The sequence below is a fragment of the Physella acuta genome, unplaced genomic scaffold (genome assembly GCF_028476545.2).
Source record: "Physella acuta isolate Inbredline_101_S28 unplaced genomic scaffold, ASM2847654v3 ptg000781l, whole genome shotgun sequence".
In the NCBI taxonomy this organism is placed as follows: Eukaryota; Metazoa; Mollusca; class Gastropoda; family Physidae; genus Physella; species Physella acuta.
This window is the reverse complement of record NW_026732299.1, coordinates 321,064-341,878: the sequence shown is the minus strand read 5'-3', so window position 1 is coordinate 341,878 and position 20,815 is coordinate 321,064. Positions and strand designations below refer to the sequence as shown.

Below are 20,815 nucleotides of genomic sequence, written 5' to 3'. Positions count from 1 at the left end.
AAAACGAATATAAGGAATATTATTGAATTTGGAATACTCAAGGGAATTATCCAGACTTAGAGATTATTTTGCAAAAAATACTAACTCTGTTGTCTCCCTATGTGCATCAAAGTTCTAGAACAAAAAAAAACGGTCTGGGCTTACCGTTCTAAAAGTAATACCTTAGGTATAAATATTGCCAAAGCACTATGGTGCATAAATTTATTTTACACAGAACGATACAATTTACAATAATGACACGGTGGTACATTTCATTAAATTATTAAGGCGAACCTAGGGCCGTACCCGGCACCCCTGCGGTAGTGTGATCAGTGGCTCCTCGGAGCACCCGCGACGTTCCTGACATATGAGTGTTTGCCGAAGAGTGTCTACCTAATTTTTACGGAGGGTGGCCCAAGACTTGGATACAGCAGACAATAGAACGTCTCAGCGGTAGAGTGGACAACCAGCGCCATAACAAATCAGATCCAAGAAATATAGCACCTCCCTTCTTTACAATTTACATTTAAATTACTCAGTTGTAGAAAACAAATTTAGGTATCTAAAATTACACAGTTGGTAATGGTAATGCATAGATGCAATCTTCTTAAAGTATTACACCAGCCCGCAGTAGCGTGCGGAATGGAATCGCTAGTATATATATATATATATATATATATATATATATATATATATATATATATATATATATATATATATATATATATATATATATATATATGGAAATGGATTTGCCAAAAACTCAGGAAGCCTGTATCCAGCATATATATATATATATGGAAATGGATTTGCCAAAAACTCAGGAAGCCTGTATCCAGCATAACAAGACAGGCCCTCACCTGGAATCAACAGGGCAGGAGGAGAAGAGGCAGATCAAGAAAGACATGGAGACGCTTCACTTTATCCCCCCCCCCCCCTGCATCATGCACACAGACCCATCCCCTCCAGAGGAAATAGAAAAAAAGAATCATTTAAACACAAATTAAAATGTATAGGTTAACCAATGTCCACCCCTGCGGAACTTTTAAGTTACTCGAAAGTTTCAAGTGCCCCTCCCCCGTAGTAAAATTATCTATAATATAAACGGGCAAGTGGTGTGTCAGTCCTTCCTTCCTTCCGTCATCGCTGTAGCTTTTTTTAACCATAAAAGTAAACATCGCACCTTGCTGTAGAGTAGGGTTTGTTTATATAACGACATAGAGCTATTTTATAATTGCCACTGTTTTTTCTTTTTTTGCATAACGTAAAGAAAATATTAAATAACCGCACATTGCTTAAACATATTAAAAAGATCAATGTCAAATATCATTTTCGTTTATATTCCCAGAAAAAGTGGATACATTTTAATAACATAATAACAGTACGGTAGAACAATCAAATTGATTTAACTTTTTTTTTCTAATTTTTACAAAGGAGGTAATTAAAAAAAATTATTAAACTCACGCTAATAAAAAATGTGAATGCAAATATACGGTCGTCATAGATGGAATTAGTGTTGCAATAATATAATTAGCAAAATGCAATTGCAAATTATGCGGATGTGTAAGAGGAAATTATTGTTAGAAAATTATAATTAGCATGGATTGATAAAAGGCAATCTTTTATTTATTTTATTCACTGAATGTACTGTTTATTACTTATAATTTTTAATCAACTATTCCGCACTATTATAGACGCGTCATCACGTTCATTAGGTGCGCAATGGTTTTAGTTATGAAACTCTATTGTAAATTTTTAAAATTTAAAGTACTGGGAAAAAATGTGTAAATTGATAAAGTGATATATGGTAGGCAAAACACGGATATTTTAAATATACTGCCTATTATTTATACTGTTTACTAATTATTATTCTATCTTTCGGTTTGCGGACAAGCTGGGGGTTTTATAGGGGAGGCGTAGCGAGGGGGGGCATATGTCCCCGGGTGCCGACCTTAGGGGCGCCAAAGTGGGTTGGAAAAAAATTGCGGGGGGGTGGTGGTGGAAATCGAAAGTTTTAGGGGGTGCAAATCAAAAGTTTAAGGGGGTGGGGGTGGAATTTGAAATTTTGACGGGAGGGGGTGCAAATTGTAAGTTTGAGGGAGGGTCAAATCGAAAGTTTGTCACCGGGCGCCAAAAAGGGTCGCTACGCCTCTGTTTTGTAGTCATTCACTGTGTCAGACGCGTCCGCCGGCGCTCGGAAAGGGCGCGATTTGGAGCTACGGGCTAGACTGTGAGCAATTTGCCTTTATGATTGCATTTAAATTGTGTTTATGTTATGAGTGTTGTGTTTGTTTTTTTGTTTGTGTTTTTTTTTCGTTCGTTTGTGTTGTGTTTAGTTTTGCTCTGTTCCCAAGTTGGTACACTTAAAAAAAGATTTACCGGATGCAGCTAGTTATAAATAATATATCCCCTCTTTTCGCACCAATCGCTTCTTTTGAACTAGCTTCTGGTCTTATTTTTATGTATTTGGCCTTCCAGCAAATAAATAAAATCTGGCAAACCGTAGCGGCCTTAAAATAATCGACTACTACATTGTTAGGACCGCGAGATGAATTTGGATTTATTAAAAAGAAAGGAGTAAATAAACTAGATTCTAGTTCTTGATCTATTTGTAAATTTACTAGTTCATTATTTTGCAATAAATATTGCTTATTACTCTTATTAAAAATTACATTATATTTTGTAAGTAATTTCTTAAAATTCTTAAATTTTAAACAGTTGAAATCGATTAGAGAAAATATTTTATTTGCTCTTCTTTCATTTTAGAGGAACTTCATTGAGTTTTCAAAATGGCGGCTGAAGCTAAGGCATTGCTCGATGAGTTAATGGGAAGAACAAGAAATCTTGACCCGTCCCAGCAGCCCGAAGATCTCTCTTGGAATAGTCAAGACGTATGATTATATTTTTGATACTTCAAATCGGTAACATTTATAATGACCATCAATTACTAGATCTTGATCTATTGTACTTTACACAGATTAGTAATGATTAGTTTCAGTAGGCCGTCTAAATTTTTAGAATCTAAAATCTAATCCAACTGTATTCTCAATTCTGTAGCATGAATTATGAAATTTTAAAATCAAATATTCTTCTCTTTCACATAACCAATGACAAGCCATACCCTGTAACAGACCATGAGAGGCCACATTTAATTATCTAGCTTACTTAGATGCCAAGAAAAAAAACGGATTTTAAAATTATCCAAAGACCAAAATCATTGTAAACAGTAAACATGAACGCCAAAAACCACATTTTGCCTCCCAGCCCGCATAAAAGGATGTTGTGAACTTATGTACACAAGTTTTAAGGATGTTTATAGATACTGGTGTCCGATAATGGAATCTTCGGTAAAAATTTAGAGAAAACCCTTGCTATTTCATAGTATCCGCCGCCAACCAATCAAATGCGCGCTTTCAACGCGTTTTGGTTGGCGGCTGACGTCACGCGACCCGTAAACACTGCGTTTTTGGAGCTAAAAAGGGCAGAAAAAGCCATTTTTTCTACGTGTAGTTCGGATTTTTTTTACGTTTTTTAAAATGGGCCCGAAAATGACCCTTTTTAGAAATGGACATAGCCATTTTTTCGAAGAATTAATTTTAAAAAGGGCCGTTTTGAGCTATGTTTCGATGTAAACAAAGGCCCATGTCAACACGTGTCAAACCACGTGAAGGCACCCGATCGACGATTTCGGTCAGGCATGAGTGGTTTTCGCCCGTTCTCGTGAACTAAATACCAGTTCTTGACAACAAATTGGAAAACAACAATTTCGTGAAAATAACGACCCTAGAGGAATGGCTTTTGAAGATTATTAAATAAAAATCGATGTATTAGCTACATGTGTTGATTCTTAAGTTGTCTATAATTGACTAGACTCTAGATCTAGTAGGGCATGCTGAAACAACGGCCTTAGGGCGCCGTGTAGTGTGTAGTTTCGCTAAGTCTAAATTAATCAGCAGGGCCGCAGATCAACCGCAAACTGTTAAATTGGTTGAATGTGAAAAGCATACTACTCACAAATTACTTTTGAATATTCACATCACACAAAATAATCCCAAAGAAAGCACAAAATAAAATCCTTTAGAAAAGCATCACCATGCAATTTGAAAACCACAGTATGTCAACCAGCCATCTTTGGCTCGATCTAGAGGTCATTCTTTAGCCTACACATGTCTTGCCAACAAATTTAGTTTCTGATGGTACACAACATTTAGGTCAATATATTAACAAACTAACTGAATTCCAACATTCTATCACTCTAATCCCAAAATGAAACAGAATTTGAAGCACAATAATCTAACGAATAAATCCCACTCTAAGTAAGTGTCGCAGCTTTAATCCTGGATAGAACCGTAGTGTGTAGTCGTGTTGTGAGTAAACTTGCACGAGATGAAACACCGACCTAGACCTTCCTGATGTTGTGTATGGCCCCAACGTTAAATGCTGGGAGTAGGGGAGGGGAATTTAACACCAGAATATTTTTTTTTCAATAGTTAGGTCATCAGTAGTTCACGCATCCTAACGGGGTTGAAAGTGTAACTTTATATTCAACTAGGCAAAAGGTGGAGGGGTGGGGTCATTTAAACGACGGAGCTATATTTCTAGTCGAAGAATACGGGGAAGCCGGCATTTCATTATTGTCATTGCTGTTGAGTACAACACTTTATTTTAGTTTGATGCACGACTAGGCTACTCATTACAAAATCTAAAAAATGTCGTTGTGCTACCATGCAAAAGTAGCCTAATATTTCTACTGAATGGGGTAGGTATTTGACTTTGTTTATTTAAATGCAGATCCCATTAGCCTAAACATATTTGGATGCACATTTTAGTTATATCGTAAGGATTAATTTTATAATACAATGCATATATTCTGGCAGTCCTTCAAGTATTAGTAGTTATTGCCTATTGGACTATCCATAACTTGTATTTCAAAGATTTATAATGAGCGGGATGCACTCGATGTTTTAAGTGCTACATTCGGTAGCTGTTACTTTGTGCATGACAGCATCCCAATAGTTCACTGTAAACTGAGCTTGATGAGACTCCCATCGCCAAGCAATCGTATGATAGACCCAGCAAGCATCACTCGTTAAATTCGACATCATGGCTATACCAGTCCTTGATTTTCATTACTGCCTTGAAACGCCTTGTACTTGGTTTTTTAAAAAAAAAGTCCCCCCCCCCCCCCCCCCCCATCCCTTCCCGCCGACGTCATCATAGGCCAATACCACGGTGCATTTTTTTTTTCACCAAGTATAACACACACCTCTCTCCCCCTCACAGCAAGCGCCAACAATGGTCACCCAAGGCCAATAACACGCACCACGGTGGATTTTTTTTAATGAGTATATACCCTACCCACCCGCCGCCTTACAGCATACCGCTAGTCTTTACAAACGGGGTTAAAAGTTTAACTTTGAGCTCAAGAAGGGGAGAGGGTGGTATTGAAACAATGATCTTTAATATGTTTAATAGTACAAATACATAAAAAATTATACTTACCTACTTCTATAGCATCATACATAATTTTATAATTAGCAAATTAATTAATTCATTAAATATATCTAATGATAATGAAGGGAGATTTATTTTGGTTAAGGCACGACACACAACACTATGCGTGCGTGGTATGTGGCCTGACCGACCGAAAGGAGATTGTTTATATTATTGTTTTGAGTTTATATTTAACTCAATGCAACGAGCCCGCCGGTTGGTTGAGGCCACGCCGGGGGGACGATCTGTCCGGGATTCAAAGGGTCGATTCTAAATATCATCCGAATCTTCTTTTAAAAAGGGGTGTTGGGTTCTTAGTAGTATTGTAATTTCGACTAATTTTATGGTTAGAAATTAGGGTTAGTTGTATGGTAGGACCAGGGTTAGCATTGACATTGTGTGTATTTAGTTAACTGCCTAACACCCCTTTTTCAAAGAAGATTCTATTATCTGACACTGGTAAAAAAACTTCCCCCGAAATTTGAAATGCATGGTTCTGTTTGTAGGTATTTTGACGTCTGCAGTTTCGATCACTTCCAGACTTTTTCATTGTACTTGTAGAAATTTGCCATTTTTTAACATTAATTCTCACCACAGGAATTGAAAATTAAAATGTATTAGATATGAAGATTTGAGTTGTATTTAATCTTTTATAGGCCTACATATTAATAAATCAGTTAGCTCCCGTTTTATATTGTCCGATACCGAAAGCGATCAACGATTATAGAAAATATTTGTATAAATAAGCATCTAATTTGCATGACAATAGGACTAAATAACATGCCAACCATTTGGATAAATAGAAATGTCGATTTTAAGGGTTTTTAAGCACAGGGCAATGAGTAGCGCGATAAAATTTGTAGGGTAGAAATGAAAGCCTGCGTAATGGCCGAGTTACGAGATATTAATAGAAAGAATGCTCATACTGTTTTATATTAGCTGTTTTCAAATGGACTGTTACATAATAAAATGGGCTTAAAATAAATATACTGTATAGGCTAGGCCTATCTAAATTATTAAAATAAAAATATAAGAATGGAATTAATTACTGCCTAAATTATAAAATTAAATTAGCCAGATTGTTATTAGGGCCTAACCTTTTTAATACCAGGTTAACCAGATCTAGTTAACTAGTAAGTATCAATGAATTATAAATAGGATTTCTGGGCAGATAGGCCCCTAAATACAAAATCATAATTTTCTATAGCCTATCGCTAAATCCGTCTTAAGAGTAATATTGTACAGAATTTCTACCAACACAATTATTACCTGTTATGCTCCGTATAAGCCATTGACTTCAATTACAGCCTGCTTTTCTTTTTGGATTTGCTTCTCTAGCCTTGTCTACTAATTTAGGCCTTCCATTATAATCATGCTTATTATGATATATCAGACACGCCAAAAGCGGAATTATTCAGCTTTTTTAATTTAAAATTTTTTGTCCTTTTCCGCTGTCCAGTTTTCGTCGAAGTTTGTCCCTTTATTAAAAAAAATTAACAAAGAAAATTAATAAATCGAATTGAAAATAGTCGTCCCTTTGGCACACATTTCCGTTTCCTAGTTTACTTACAATATTTACAAGTATGATCTAATATTCAGCTTTTTTTTAATTTAAAAAATTGTGTCCTTTTCCGCTGTCCAGTTTTCGTCGAAGTTTGTCCCGTTATAAAAAAAAAATTAACAAAGAAAATTAATAAATCGAATTGAAAATAGAGTCGTCCCTTTGGCACACATTTCCATTTCCTAGTTTACTTACAATATTTACAAGTATGATCTAATATTCAGCTTTTTTTAATTTAAAAAATTGTGTCCTTTTCCGCTGTCCAGTTTTCGTCGAAGTTTGTCCCGTTATAAAAAAAAAATTAACAAAGAAAATTAATAAATCGAATTGAAAATAGAGTCGTCCCTTTGGCACACATTTCCATTTCCTAGTTTACTTACAATATTTACAAGTATGATCTAATACAATATCTACTAATAGTTAATGTTGACAATCTTTTGAACGTTCTTTATAGTATTTGCAATTGAATTGAAATTTTAATTATGCCTTAAAAACATGTATGGAGAAAATTTCTAGATCTAGACAGATAGATCTACTAGATACTGATCTATCTAGTAAGTTGTAACTAGTAACAATTATGAAGAACTTAGTATTAAGAAGTAACTAGGACTTATACTATTAGATCTAGGTCTTAGCTCTTAACTTATATTTTATATTACATACGATCAGCATTTGTTGTTCATAAAGCCTAGGACATAGCAAGGCAGGAATAATCAAACCAATAATGTTATGTCAAAGCTATGGTTTTTATTGGGGGAGGGAGGGGGGGGTGTCTCAAGTTATTGGTTAATTTTATTTTAAAAATGTAAGCTGACATTAAGCAGTATTTAAATGTAGTCTAGAGACTACTTATATATAACTAGCAGCCTACTAATGTCATTAGACTAATTTTTAATTAATTATTTTTATTTTTTACTTAGTAAAGTAGCGTCTGCGCTTATGTTCCTCATTTTGGCTTCAAATTCCTCTTTTTAGACATAACTGCTCCTACTTTTGGCTGACAGGGGTAGGCATGTCTGTAATAATATAGGCTACTTAAATTTAAAAATCATTTTAAATTCTATAAGGGGATTTTTTAATGAAAACTCGATTCTTTTATTTCTAAGAAAATATTTTTGTGTTGGCAGCCTTAGAAACTATTATTTTCTGACAGCTTAAAAGCAATAGATGTCAGCTAGCACTGTTGTCTTATTTTAATTGTCATTGTACTTTAATTAAAATAAACCTGGAGTGATCTCCCCTAAACTTTCTCGAATATTCTTATATAACTTGGAATGTAGACATGATTTTTAATTACTTAAACTTTTAAAAATAGAATAGAATCTCATAGAAAAAAACATTGCGCACCAAACAAACGCCGAAACAAAATGTGCATAATAGTGCGCAATATTATTAGTACTTTATAAATTTACTTGCGTTTTTTGAGAAATCGGAAATAACGTAAATTAGTACTTCCGGTCAACGAAAATTACTCAAAATTTGATAGAAGGTAGAGAATTATATCTATTACTTACATGTGAAATTTCATTTATCTATCTGAAATAGTACTCAAGTTATAGGCTTTTGAAAAATTCAAAGTAGAAAAAGTACCACTTCCGGTTATCGAAAATCGCTAAAAAGTTGATACGGATCTACAATTTTGATAAAATACTTTTATATGAAATTTCATCAACCTAGCCGTAACGGTACTCAAGTTATCGTGTTTACACACAGACACACACAGACAGACAGACACACAGACATACGGACAAGATTACAAAATTATGTTTTTCCGTATCAGTGAGGTGTAAAACGTCGAGATTTTTGCACGATTAAAAGACTTTCTCTATACTTCGTATATACGAGAAAGTAAAAATGATACTACAGTTGTTGAATAATTTTTATAAATTATTCACATAACCTACTCTTTTTTTTTTTTCTAGGTATGCAAGTATTTTTTATGTGGATTTTGCCCTCATGAGCTGTTCACTAATACTCGTGCTGATCTTGGTAAGCTGAGATTTTAATGTTTACATGATACACGTATAATTACCTAAATTCCAATTCTTAGCTGCTATCTCATGGTAACTACAGGCTAATGTGTTAAAAACAATTTGGTTAAGTAAACATGAAGAGCTTTATAATTAATGGAATCATAAAGAATGTTAAACTCTTTGACCAGAGTTGTTTTTTCTCTTAAAGTAATTAGGCCCTATATGTTGCTTTGAGTTTTTGTCACAGTTGTATGATGACTTGATTTGACAGGGCCATTGCACACTTTTAATATAAAAGAACCAAACAGTTGTAAGAAATAAAAGTTGAATAGAGAGTTAGAAAATGTATTAGGCCCGCATCCTCATTTTTCTTCCTAAAATTTCTTATTTAGGACCCTGTGCCAAAATTCATGATGAGGCTTTACGAAAAGAGTATGTATAGTAGTTTTTTCTCTCTACATTTTATTAGCATAAAGATTAATTTGAAGAAATATTATTCTTTTTATAGAAGTCACCTTAAACATATTTATTTAGCAATATAAATAATAAAATGTTACGAAATAATTAAATTTTATTTTAAAAAAAGCATTCAACAATAAAAAAATTATCGGAGTTTTAAAAATAAATTATTTTGATTCAGGTTTTTTAAATATTAGGGAGTTAACTTAAAAATGAATAGCATCCTTGAACTTTCAGCAATTGATGTAGTTGATTAATAGTTTGGTTTCAAGCTTTTAAATTTGGACTATTCAGCTTGATTTTTAAAATGATTAATTTTGTTACAAAATAGTTTAATCTTATTGATTTATATTTAGATATCAGAATAGTCCAAGGTTTGAAAAATGTGGATATGAAGAAGACTTTGTGAGATTTCTTCAAACTTTAATAACTGATGTTGAGAAACGTATAAGGCGTGGACACCAGAGACTGGCACTTAACAGTCAACAAGGAAGTGTAAGTTTTCTTCTATTTGTAATATAAAACTAAAGTATACCCATCCTGTCAGATTAAATGGGTCAAGTGCATTTATTTCTTTGAGTTAAGCATTTCAAGAATGTGTAGCACAATGCCCAGCTTTCACTTATTGACTATGGTCAGGTAACCGTCAGAGCCCTGTGGACTTAAGCATGTCCTCTGGAACCTGGCACAGATCCAAATTTGAGACTTGTAAATTGGCAATATTTTTAATCAATTTGTTATTCATGCAGATTAATGGAAATGCAAGTAACCAGAATGAAGAAAAAATTGCACTACTTACAGAGCGAATTAATGAGCTCGTTGTGCAGGTAAAATTTTTTTTAATAAAAACAGTTTTGACTAAAAGACAATTTAAAAAAAAATTTATCTATGGAATATTTTACATAATTAAAACACATTTAAATTATTTTATTCAGGCTGAAGAGTTGGGTTGTGAAGGAAAAGTAGAGGAAGCACAAGGTGTAATGAAGCTTGCAGATCAGTTAAAGGAAGAGCGGCACCAGCTAGAAACGGTAATATTCCTTGAAACTAGTTGTCTGTTTTTTGTTTTGGGAGGGGAGGGGTTATTGAATGGTTTTTAATTTTATGAATGTGAATTCCGAAGCTACGTTAAAAATTTTTGTCTATTTTTCTAGGGATGTAATATGTATGATTTCTTTTGTAGCCTACGCAGGAAGAAGTTCCAATGATGAAGCAAATGGAGGTTTGTGAAGTTTGTGGGGCATTTTTAATTGTTGGAGATGCACCACAGCGTCAAGATGAACATTTAATGGGTAAACAACATGCTGGATATGCCCAAGTTAGAGCAGAAGTTGAAAAACGAAAGGTAATTACCTGATGCTTACCATAACATCTTCTATTTACTCATTATATTGAGTTGGTTTTTAAGAATTTATTTATTTTACAGCAAAGGGCTAGGGCAGAAATAGAAGCCAGAGAAGCAACAGAGGCAAAGTTAAAACAAGAGAGAGAAGAGAGAGAAAAAGAAAGACAAAGAGAACGTGAAGAAAGGCGACAAAAAGAGAGAGAAAGAGAAAAGGAGCGAGAAAAGGAAAGAGAACGTAGAAAAGCTAGGAGCAGATCAAGAAGCAGGGACAGACGAAGGTCACGCAGCCGTGATCGGCGGCGTAGGCGTAGTATTAGTCGTGATCGGCGGAGAAGTCAAAGAAGCAGAAGTAGAGATAGGTAATATAAATCCCAAGCAGTTGTTTTTCTATGTGACTTAAAACTTTTAAGGTTTTTTTGTCATGTCAGGGTGAAATTTTTGCAACCAATTCTTCTATTTCTTTTTAATTTATTCAGAAATATAGCTTTTCCAATTTTTAGTGGAAATCCAATTTTTGCCATTTCAGCAGCCATTTTCCTCCACTGATTTTCTTAGAATTTCTCTGCCAATTTTCGATGCTGTCGATTCTTACGCAGTTATAAAAATTATAAATAATGGGAATGACCTCTACGGAAACAGCATTCTACATATTTTTGTTTAAATAGAGTACTGTGCTTAGTCAATTGGTGAAACAGACAAGTGCATTTCTTTTCAACTAGACGATTGCACTAGGTCTGTCAGCGCTAGATTAAATGTAGGTCAAGATTCCGAATTTTGGGGGGTTTCCCATTTTTCAATTCCGAATTTTCCACTTGTATTTCAGTTAAATATTTATCCAAACTACGAAATACCAATCTCGCATGCGTGTTAGTTTAGCTATAGCCTAATATATCTACCACATTTTAACTCCCCCTCTGTTATTAAAGCTACCCAAATCTACAGTTTCTATTTGCTTCTACTTTATTTCTTTTTAGCAATGGTAGCTCTTGTGATCTCACCATGACCCCCAATGTTTGGTACTGCTTGTCTGTGGGAAAACAAAATTACATCACAGATAACAAGCTATGATATATGTTATACGCTTAATGGTTAATCATCATGACCATAACCGTGTCTTGTCCGTGGAAGAAAAAACACAATACCGAATAATTTAAATAATAATCAATGGCTATTCCAAAAGCATAAATAATGATGTGGCTTGGCTATCAAAAAGGTTAATTATGGTTTTAAGCTGTTTACAAGTATTAATTCCAAAATACTTGTTAATATAAATATGAGACCCTTTTTAATTTCAACGAATCTGGTCTAGGCTCTTTACAGCTGAAGACTTACATTTTTACCATGATCATCTTTAAAAAAATTAACTTGTATTAAAAGGAACAATTTTAAATTAAAAACAAGAGTAACCTACAACTAGATGATTGCAATTTAGATTAGCTTTATGTTAAAATACAACTTTTTATATACTTTAGTTAAATTGTAAAAAAAAAAAAATTTATGTTGTTTATAAGGTAGACATTACATAGCAGTTAGACAAGAGTAATATCAAAAACTTCTTTTATGTAGATTTTTAGCTATTTAATTAAAACAATGAATTAGTTCACTAAGAGCGTGAGACTGCTTTAACTACGATAAAACATTGGGTTCTTGTCCAAAAAAAAAGTCCCTATTTTTTTTTCATGGTATGGTCACATCCCTGCTTATTATTTGTGTATTAAAGATTGTTAAAAGGATAAAAGACTAGTGACCAATTGTGATTTTGTTGGGTTATTTAAGCTACATGAATTTTGAATATCTTTCTTGGGTATTACTAAAAGGATTACACCTGTATTTAGTAAATGATTAAATAAAGATCCTTGTTTGATCTCCAAGCACAAAACAAAGTAAACTATTGAAAAACATGTGACCAAAATTAACTCTTTTACTGAAGATTTAATTAAATCTTATTAAAAATGTTAGTATACATTTTTAGTTTGTACTTTTAGTACTAAGTTTCAAATGAAGCCATGTTTAGGTTATGAAAACAATTTGTACGTTACTCTTTCCATCCTGATTTTTTTTTTTTAGTCTACACCATACTCGACTGATTGAAAATACTTAATTAAAACCCAATTAATAGCTAACAAAACTGTATCTACCCTTTTGCAACTACAAGTAGTTCACCTGTTATTTATATTGTAATCTTTAAATTTGTATACAATATAAAACTTAGTTTGATTGGAAATTATATAATATTCTTGTGGTCTAATCAGAGATGCAATTTTCATAATTTAGAAATTGCCATTGTGAGTTACAAACCACCAGATCCAGATACACTATGACCCAAGAAGACCTGGTTAAAATTGAATTTTAGGAGTTAAATGTGCTCCTCCTTCAGTCCTTGTCAACTCGTTTATAAAACATTTGTAATCTCATGAGGACATGTAATCTAACATAGTCCCAAGGAAAAATTTACCTCTCTGGCATTCTCAAATAGGTACTGGGTATGTCAAGATAGATGCTATAGGCTGATCTGTATGCCTTATGTAAACTCACAGTGAATCAACTATCTTATTTGAGAGGGGGGTATAGATTTTTATTATTTTTTCTATTTGCTATTTTTTTATCACACTAGCAGTTAAGTGATTTACAAATATGGATACCATGACTATGTTTAAAATTAAGACATTTTCATGGTAGCTCTGAATATTCATTTAAGGGTTAGGAAGCTGACATATGCCAATTCTATGTCAATTGATACAGTGATATGTTTACTAGGTCGAGTTGCACTATATTAACTTACTAGTCATCGGTACCCATTTCACGTGAATTATAGGCCTATATATCTTAATGTTACTTGTTTGAGCAAAATATTTAATTAAATAGTTATTGGTCAAAACGCAATGTGCTTTACTACACGATGAACAGTATTAGTAACAAAGCAAAGAAATAACTAAATAGCTAAAAATTTGAAAAAATAGGCTACCAATACCTATTAGTAGAAAAACCAAATTATATACATTATTACTCAATACAACACCATATTAAATGCGCACACTGATTAAGAGACTAATATGATTCAGTTAATAACACGACTGTTCAATCGTATTTATGTTGTTTTTTAAAGTGATTTGTATTACTTTTGGCCAAGAGAATTGTATACATTTTATAGCGTACGTCTTGATAAGTAGATCTATAGATCTAAATCAAATTTGAATTAAATACTTCATTTATTCATATTCTAAAATTGGAAGATGGCGGCATTAGTTTTGTGTACTTTCCGTAATTTAAGCACGTCAATTCTTTTTTTTTTTTGTGTTCTTTTCTCAACGATTAACACTTTTCCGGTTACGTAATTAAAATTGCGTTTCTTCATTCGAATATGCTGTTACTTTTATTTTCCTTCTTTCAATAAAATTTAGTTTATACATTTATAACATTTAACATGATTCATAACAAAATTCTGTATCAAGTTCTCCATACATCGCTGAAGATACTATATTATAACCTCTGAAAATATTTTGCGGTTAGAGAGAGAGAGAAGTGCGCACATGGGCTTTATATATTATGAATACAAACTTCTTTTATGTAAGATAATAGCCATAAATTATTGAATACGATACATTATTAGTTAGAGCTAATTTTTGCATGGTTTAGTCACATTGACGAAATTTTCTAGTTAACATTGCTATATAGTTTAGCCAATAGTAGCTTAGCACAACTTACATGTAAAACATAATTTCTACAAATATATTGTCCTACTTTTTGCAGAAGACGAAGAAGTAGAAGCAGTAGCAGAAATAGACGTTCTTCTAGGCGTTCGTCAAGCCGTGACAGGAAACCAGGGTATGGGAGATCAAGAGACCGTCACTCTAGAAGCCGTGATCGTTCTAGATCTAGAGACAGAAAGAGAAGCAGGGATGAAAAGGATAGCAAAAACAGCTCTGACAAAAAGAGAGAAGAGAAAGAAAGAAAATCTGAAGATGTCAACCAAAAGAAAGAGGATGATAGCTCAGTTACAAATGATTTGGTTTTAGAAAACCACAAGAATAATGGTAAGTTAATCTGGTATATGGGCCACTTTTATGCAAATAATCCAGGGATGGGACTCTTCCAATTTTTAGCTATTTGAGCTACACATTTCTTCAGCAAATGGATTTTATTTTCCGAATTTCTCCGACACATTTTTTATTTTTGTTGATTTTTACCAATTTTTAGCTTACAGTGCAGATACTAGTTCAAACAGACAATCTAATAAGCACATTTCTTTTCAGTTGATGAATACTTTAGGCCAATAATGCTAAAGACTACATCTAGGTCAAGATTCTGAATTTCAGAATTTTCTAGATCACAATTTTTTTAGTTCAAATTTTACACTGATATTTTCAGTTAAATATTTATTTTAAAAATATGGGAAAAAGTAATCTAAAATTTTAAATGTTAGCTGTATCAAACAGTTAATTAGTACAATGACGGTTGAGACTACCCTCAATGCAATAAAACATTAAATTCCAGTCTGAAATAATTTACCTTTTTTTATGGTCACATCCCTAATAATTTGTTTAAAAAAAAATAAAACAGTAAACTTGAAAATTTTGGCATTCTAGTAATTATAATATATTAAGCTATCAGCTGCATTACGCCAATACCGCTTACGTTGATTGTACATTATCAACTACTGTGCAAACCTAGAATTAATTAGCATTGTCATATTTATTTTGTCACTTCTGTATCTTAGCTGACACTAATACTTGGTAAATAGGGTGAACGGAAAGACATGCATTGGAATTCTGCGTACATAAAGGGCATTTTTGTTTACTTAAATCAAACATTTATAGACATTAACAAAAAATGACCGCATGTATATTGTTTCATAATAAAACAGGTTTCATTTGTATTTGCGCGTTTTCTTCTTGCACAGTTTACCGTCGCACAGGTCTCTGGTAACCAGTAAATAGACAATTAGAATTGTTATAAATTTAAATTTAAATGCTTTATTCTTTGTTCATTAATCCTGCTGTATTTTGTCATGTTATTTTGTGCTAAAACTACAACATTATTTGTACACATTTAAGGACCAGATTGATTCCAACAATTTGACAATTATTAAGAAAATCTTAATGCCAGATTTTTATGATAGTTGTAAGTAACAAAACAAAGTACGAATGTAAATTGTCACATGTATTTATTACTAATACTTTTACAATTCAAAACAAACTTTTATTGTTTCAATTCAAATTAATTAGAGATCCAAATTTTTTTTAGATATGATTTGATATATATCTTCTAAGCCCGATAAAAATTTAAGTGCTAATTTTTTTATAAGAAGTTAGGTCTGACTCAACAGTGGCTGCGTGAACTTAGAGCCAGAATTCATAGTAAAGAAAGACATTACCGTCAAAAGTAATTAAATCATATTAGTCTTTCTTTACAAATTTAATGAATCAATTTTACAATTTATAAAAAATATGGTGGCAAAACTTTTTTCGTGAAGATATATACCATATTCAGTGTCTTTTCATCCTTGTCCATATACAAAATGGCAGATACCAAAAGTACATACTTAACTATGGGCAGTAGTGCCATAATGAGGGTCTGTAGTTGCGGACAACACCATTTGATACCATCCAAGGTGGTGACAACAAAACAATATAATTAATTTAAATGGGAAATTCAGAATTTGCCAGTTTAGTAGTTTATTATTATTAAATTGCATTCATTATTGGACACTGTTTGTCAATCCGTGATGGGGTTGACAACAAATTGTAAATATTACACATGTAAATTTAGGTTACTTAACGTTGCTGGTTATGGGCTTTCAATAAAAGCCATTAATTACATTTCTTTCATGATGTATAATGAAACTCAGATTTAGTGCAGTCACTGATTTTTTTTCTCGTACAAAAACAATACTTGCAAAAAGCTTTGACACCCAGGTAACAATATTATGATTATGCTTAAAAAGATGCACTTTTGCCTTCTGTAACAATCAAAAACTGCATAAATTAGTTTTTTTTCTTGTGACATCAATGTGATTACTGGGTAATCAAATTTTTAAAAGATTTAGTTGTATTGTATCAAAAGATAATCTGATCAAATATTTAACCATTTCTAGAGGTGTGTAAATCTGTTGGTGATGATAAGACCATTTCTGCTGATAATACCATCCCTTCAAATGCTATGGAACAAGATGCAGCTGCAACTGACTCTAAAGATCGCAACTGTCAAGCTGACATTGATTTGCCTGTTGGACCAAATTCTGAAGGTGACACTAAAATCGATGAATGAGAGTAGCCTTCTTTTTCCAAGTAAGTAATGTACTTTTTATGGACAGAACTCGTTGATTTGTAATCTTCCTTTCCAGCTGGGTTTCCAGGTGAGTGGATTTTTCTTATATGTGAACATAGCAGTTCCATTCCAAGATGTTGAAGAGCTCTGGATGCTGCTCATCTTAACTTATTTAACATAGGTACCGATCTTTTGTATGAACAGTCATCAACAGACTGTTCCATGCAAGGACCAGATTTTTTTCTTACATATATGGAGGCTTGCTTTTTCTTGGCTTTTACAGTGTCCTAGGTATTTGTCTGGGAATGTTCAGTTTGTACATAAATAGAAAGAAAAGCTGTGTATCATTCAAGTTGAAACCATGGACAAGTGGGTCTTTTTTTCTTTCCAAACCCTTGGCTCAGAAAAATATTTTCATAAGTCTTGAACAGTTGTGACAGATACAAGTATTTTACCAAATAGTTTCTCTAACTTGCATTTTTTCTTAGTCTATTTTTTTTTAGATCCTAGTACTTACTTTAACATCTTATAACTTTTTAAAAACTAAATCAACTTCCACTGTATCATACATTTAAATTGCTGAAAACTAATTGCAGTCCATTGCAAAATGCTTCAAATACATGTCCAGTTATTTTGAAAATATTTTTGTAATAATCTACGGTATAGCCAATGGGAGTTGAATGTTACGTAAAAATTGTAGCTGTACAAATTGACAATGTGGGGGCTTTATTTTTCAAAGAACCTGCATTCACGAGAATGTTACTCAAGTAATAGCATTGATGAAAGAGTATGTTAATCATGACTCAATGTTTATGCATACATGACTTTCTTATCCCTGAAGCGATGATACAAATATGGCGAAGTAACTGATTGTTGAGCCGATGCCAACCTAAGGATTGCCAGCAAGGGAACAGCAATCAAATGACTTTAGCATCGTTACTCACTTATATTGTTCAGGTATTTTATTGTGGTAGTAGCTTTTTTTTGTGGCTCATAATGACCCCTATCTTACTAATGGTATCTGTATAAATAAATGCATAAATTTCAGCCATTTAGGTCAGTTTTCCTTGAATGAACATAATTTCATTCTCAATTTAGAATGGAGAATGAGCCACATATGGTATAAAAACTACCAAGTCAAAAATACCCCAGTTGATTGTTTATTTTGAAAATTTTCTAAACAGAATTTTTCTTTGGGCTAATCATACAACTATTTCTTATTGTGCTATCCAACAGTTGAAGTTGTACATTTTCTATACAGAATTTTTTTTCCAGATGACGGCCTGATTTTTTTCTTCAATACTGCAATTTTATATTTTTTCTTGCATTTAAAATTCACAGGAACTTAATGCGGTAGCACTTCAGAACTTAAAATTTTCTCTCTTAAAAGCATAAAACTTCTACAAGAAACCATTGATTTTTAATACAGTGGAACCTGAATAACACCTTAATTTTATTTTATTTTTGTAAATATAAAGGGGGAAAATTCACTAAGTATGATTAAATTACCTGTTTTTATCATTTTAAATAAATCAGTTTATAGCACATGTGCCAAATTTTGGCAATATGATTAATTTATGGGTAACCTTATTTCACTCCTCACGGTACAGATTTTTTTAAAAACTTGTAAGAATTAGCAGACTGTTAAATTCATACACTGATGATACAGCAATCTTCTTACAAAGTTTTTAATAAAAGGTTCTACTGTACATATATATATACCAGCACCTAAAAAAAGTGAAAGAACATTCTCATTCAAATCTTTTTTTTTTCTGTCTGAAAATGTTCCATCACTTCAACCTAATTGCAAACTTTGCAATTAATAGTATTATGAACAGAAAATAAAATAACCCTAGTTGATTTTTTGTTTATTTTATTTTTTCCAGGTACTTCTTTGGATAAAGCACTGGTTCCAAATAAATTTAGAAGTCCAACCACAGAGAAAATTATTAGATTTATTCTGGTTATTTTAAAATGGTAATTGTTTGAAATAAAACATTTTTTTACCTTATAATTAATAACAGTATTTAAAATGTTAGTTTTTATTATAACCTTTTAATGAACATAGTATGTCTTATTAATTTCAAAAATATTCTTGTACTTTCAAACTGAAACCTTGGATTTATTCAAGTAACTTATCATTACAGACATGTATATTTTTTTTTTGGTGTAAAATATCCAAAAAATATTTGATTTATTTGAATTAACCCAGCATGTGCAAAAGTGTGGGAAAATGTTAATAAATGTTATTTACTTGGTATAATTTTCTTAAATGAGCTAGGATGCTAATTCCAAATTTATTTTCATAACCTGAAACATTTGTATTTTAATTAGTATTAGAACATAGACTAAATTCATTTGGGATTATATGCTCAATCTTAATATTTTTATTTACTTCTATAAAAAATATAATTAGAAACTCATTTCAAGTTTTCTTGAAGCTTGTTAAAGTTGTCAATAAATTTGTTAATTTTTTTTTCAAAAATCATTGCTGTTATCTTGATTGAATAATAATTTTAAACATTTGTGTATGTATGTGTATATATATATATATATATATATATATATTTGTTATATATATATATATATATATATATATATATATATATATATATATATATATATATTTGTTATATATGTTAAGTACAGCACATAAGAAAGTAGTACATTAACATAAAATTATATATGTTCCTTGAAGAACAATCTTAATTTAGATGAAAATAGGTCATGATACTAAAAAAAGCAGCCATTTTAGAGCTTTCCATTGATGTATGACACATGCGAGTAGATAAAATATGAAGTACGATTATTGGGGCTCAAAGTAGACGCATAATTAGCTTTCTGACAAAAACTGAGCGATGCTTATGATTTTTAAATAATTTTTAAACACATTTTAATATAAAGTTGGCCATAATTAGTGGAAAAAATGTGTTCCTAGGATGTTGAATTATTTCAATAATAATCGAAAAATTGATATTTTCAAAAGATTTATCAAAAATTCTCATGATGGTCCCCTTAAAATATAGTATGTCCGTCTTTAATGATACTCCACCCAATCTCCAAGAAAGTTTAGAAGGTTGACACATACAAAGGAAAGTTTCTGCCATTAAAATATCTGAGGGCCCTGAGTTGGTTGGCAGTTTGCACCCCGAGTTCCTCTTGTGGGTGTTACCCAAATGGGGGTCAACTACTTGAATCAATTGTCACACTGCACCAGGGGTGAACTCTGAAGACTAAGCAAAATTGAACCTGAGGTCACACCCAACGCTCCTGCTGTTGAATAGCCAGTGCCTCTCAAAGAGTGCCCTGTGTCGCCCCTGTTACATGGGTAGTCGCCAAGAGTTTCTCTACCTCACCATTGAAGGTAGTGTGGTCAAACTCCCATAAAGAGATGCAGTGCAGACATTCTTTACATGGCTTCTTGAAAACAAGGTAGGAAAAACGGGGACCCTACCAAAACCTTAGACTAGCAGGTGGATCACTACATCTGAACCTACAAGACATTGATCAAGCTGAAGATGATTTACCTATCTACTAGAAGATATTTAGGAAGACTTATCTTTCATATGAAGAATAGGAAGGCAGACAATGGTATCGAATTCACCTTCTTGAATTGCAAATTTTTTGGTATTGCACTTTTATGACTGTGTTGACATGGTTGATATCAGAGTTTCTTCCAGGCATCTCTTCGGGGTTAGTGTTAGGGAGCCCCCCCCCCCCCCCCCCCCCCCCCCCGCC

The 20,815-nt window shown here is 32.6% G+C and overlaps 1 protein-coding gene across 4 annotated transcripts; it reads left to right on the top strand.

Annotated features, from left to right (window-relative positions):
- Positions 1-2,502: 2,502 nt before the first annotated feature.
- On the top strand, positions 2,503-19,562 carry LOC131950799 (luc7-like protein 3). Of its 4 annotated transcripts, none has more exons than XM_059312986.1 (13): positions 2,503-2,556; positions 2,746-2,870; positions 8,956-9,022; positions 9,399-9,438; positions 9,822-9,960; positions 10,215-10,292; positions 10,401-10,496; positions 10,649-10,810; positions 10,892-11,169; positions 14,561-14,844; positions 16,905-17,054; positions 17,919-18,034; positions 18,964-19,562. In XM_059312986.1, exons 2-12 carry the CDS (start codon positions 2,769-2,771, stop codon positions 17,945-17,947), a joined length of 1,425 nt encoding a protein of 474 aa, XP_059168969.1. In that variant the 5' UTR covers positions 2,503-2,556; positions 2,746-2,768; the 3' UTR covers positions 17,948-18,034; positions 18,964-19,562. The 4 variants fall into 4 exon arrangements, with proteins under 4 accessions (XP_059168969.1, XP_059168970.1, XP_059168972.1 ...); XM_059312987.1 differs by lacking the exon at positions 2,503-2,556 and adding an exon at positions 2,643-2,661; XM_059312989.1 differs by lacking the exon at positions 2,503-2,556 and having other exon boundaries at positions 16,905-17,097.
- Positions 19,563-20,815: the final 1,253 nt, after the last annotated feature.

Excerpts from the sequence above, each read along its gene's own strand:
- LOC131950799 (XM_059312986.1), top strand. The coding sequence starts at position 2,769 with ATGGCGGCTGAAGCTAAGGCATTGCTCGATGAGTTAATGGGAAGAACA. Across the intron at positions 9,439-9,821 it reads GATGAGGCTTTACGAAAAGA|ATATCAGAATAGTCCAAGGT; the intron begins GTATGTATAGTA and ends ATTTATATTTAG. Across the intron at positions 10,497-10,648 it reads AGCGGCACCAGCTAGAAACG|CCTACGCAGGAAGAAGTTCC; the intron begins GTAATATTCCTT and ends TTTCTTTTGTAG.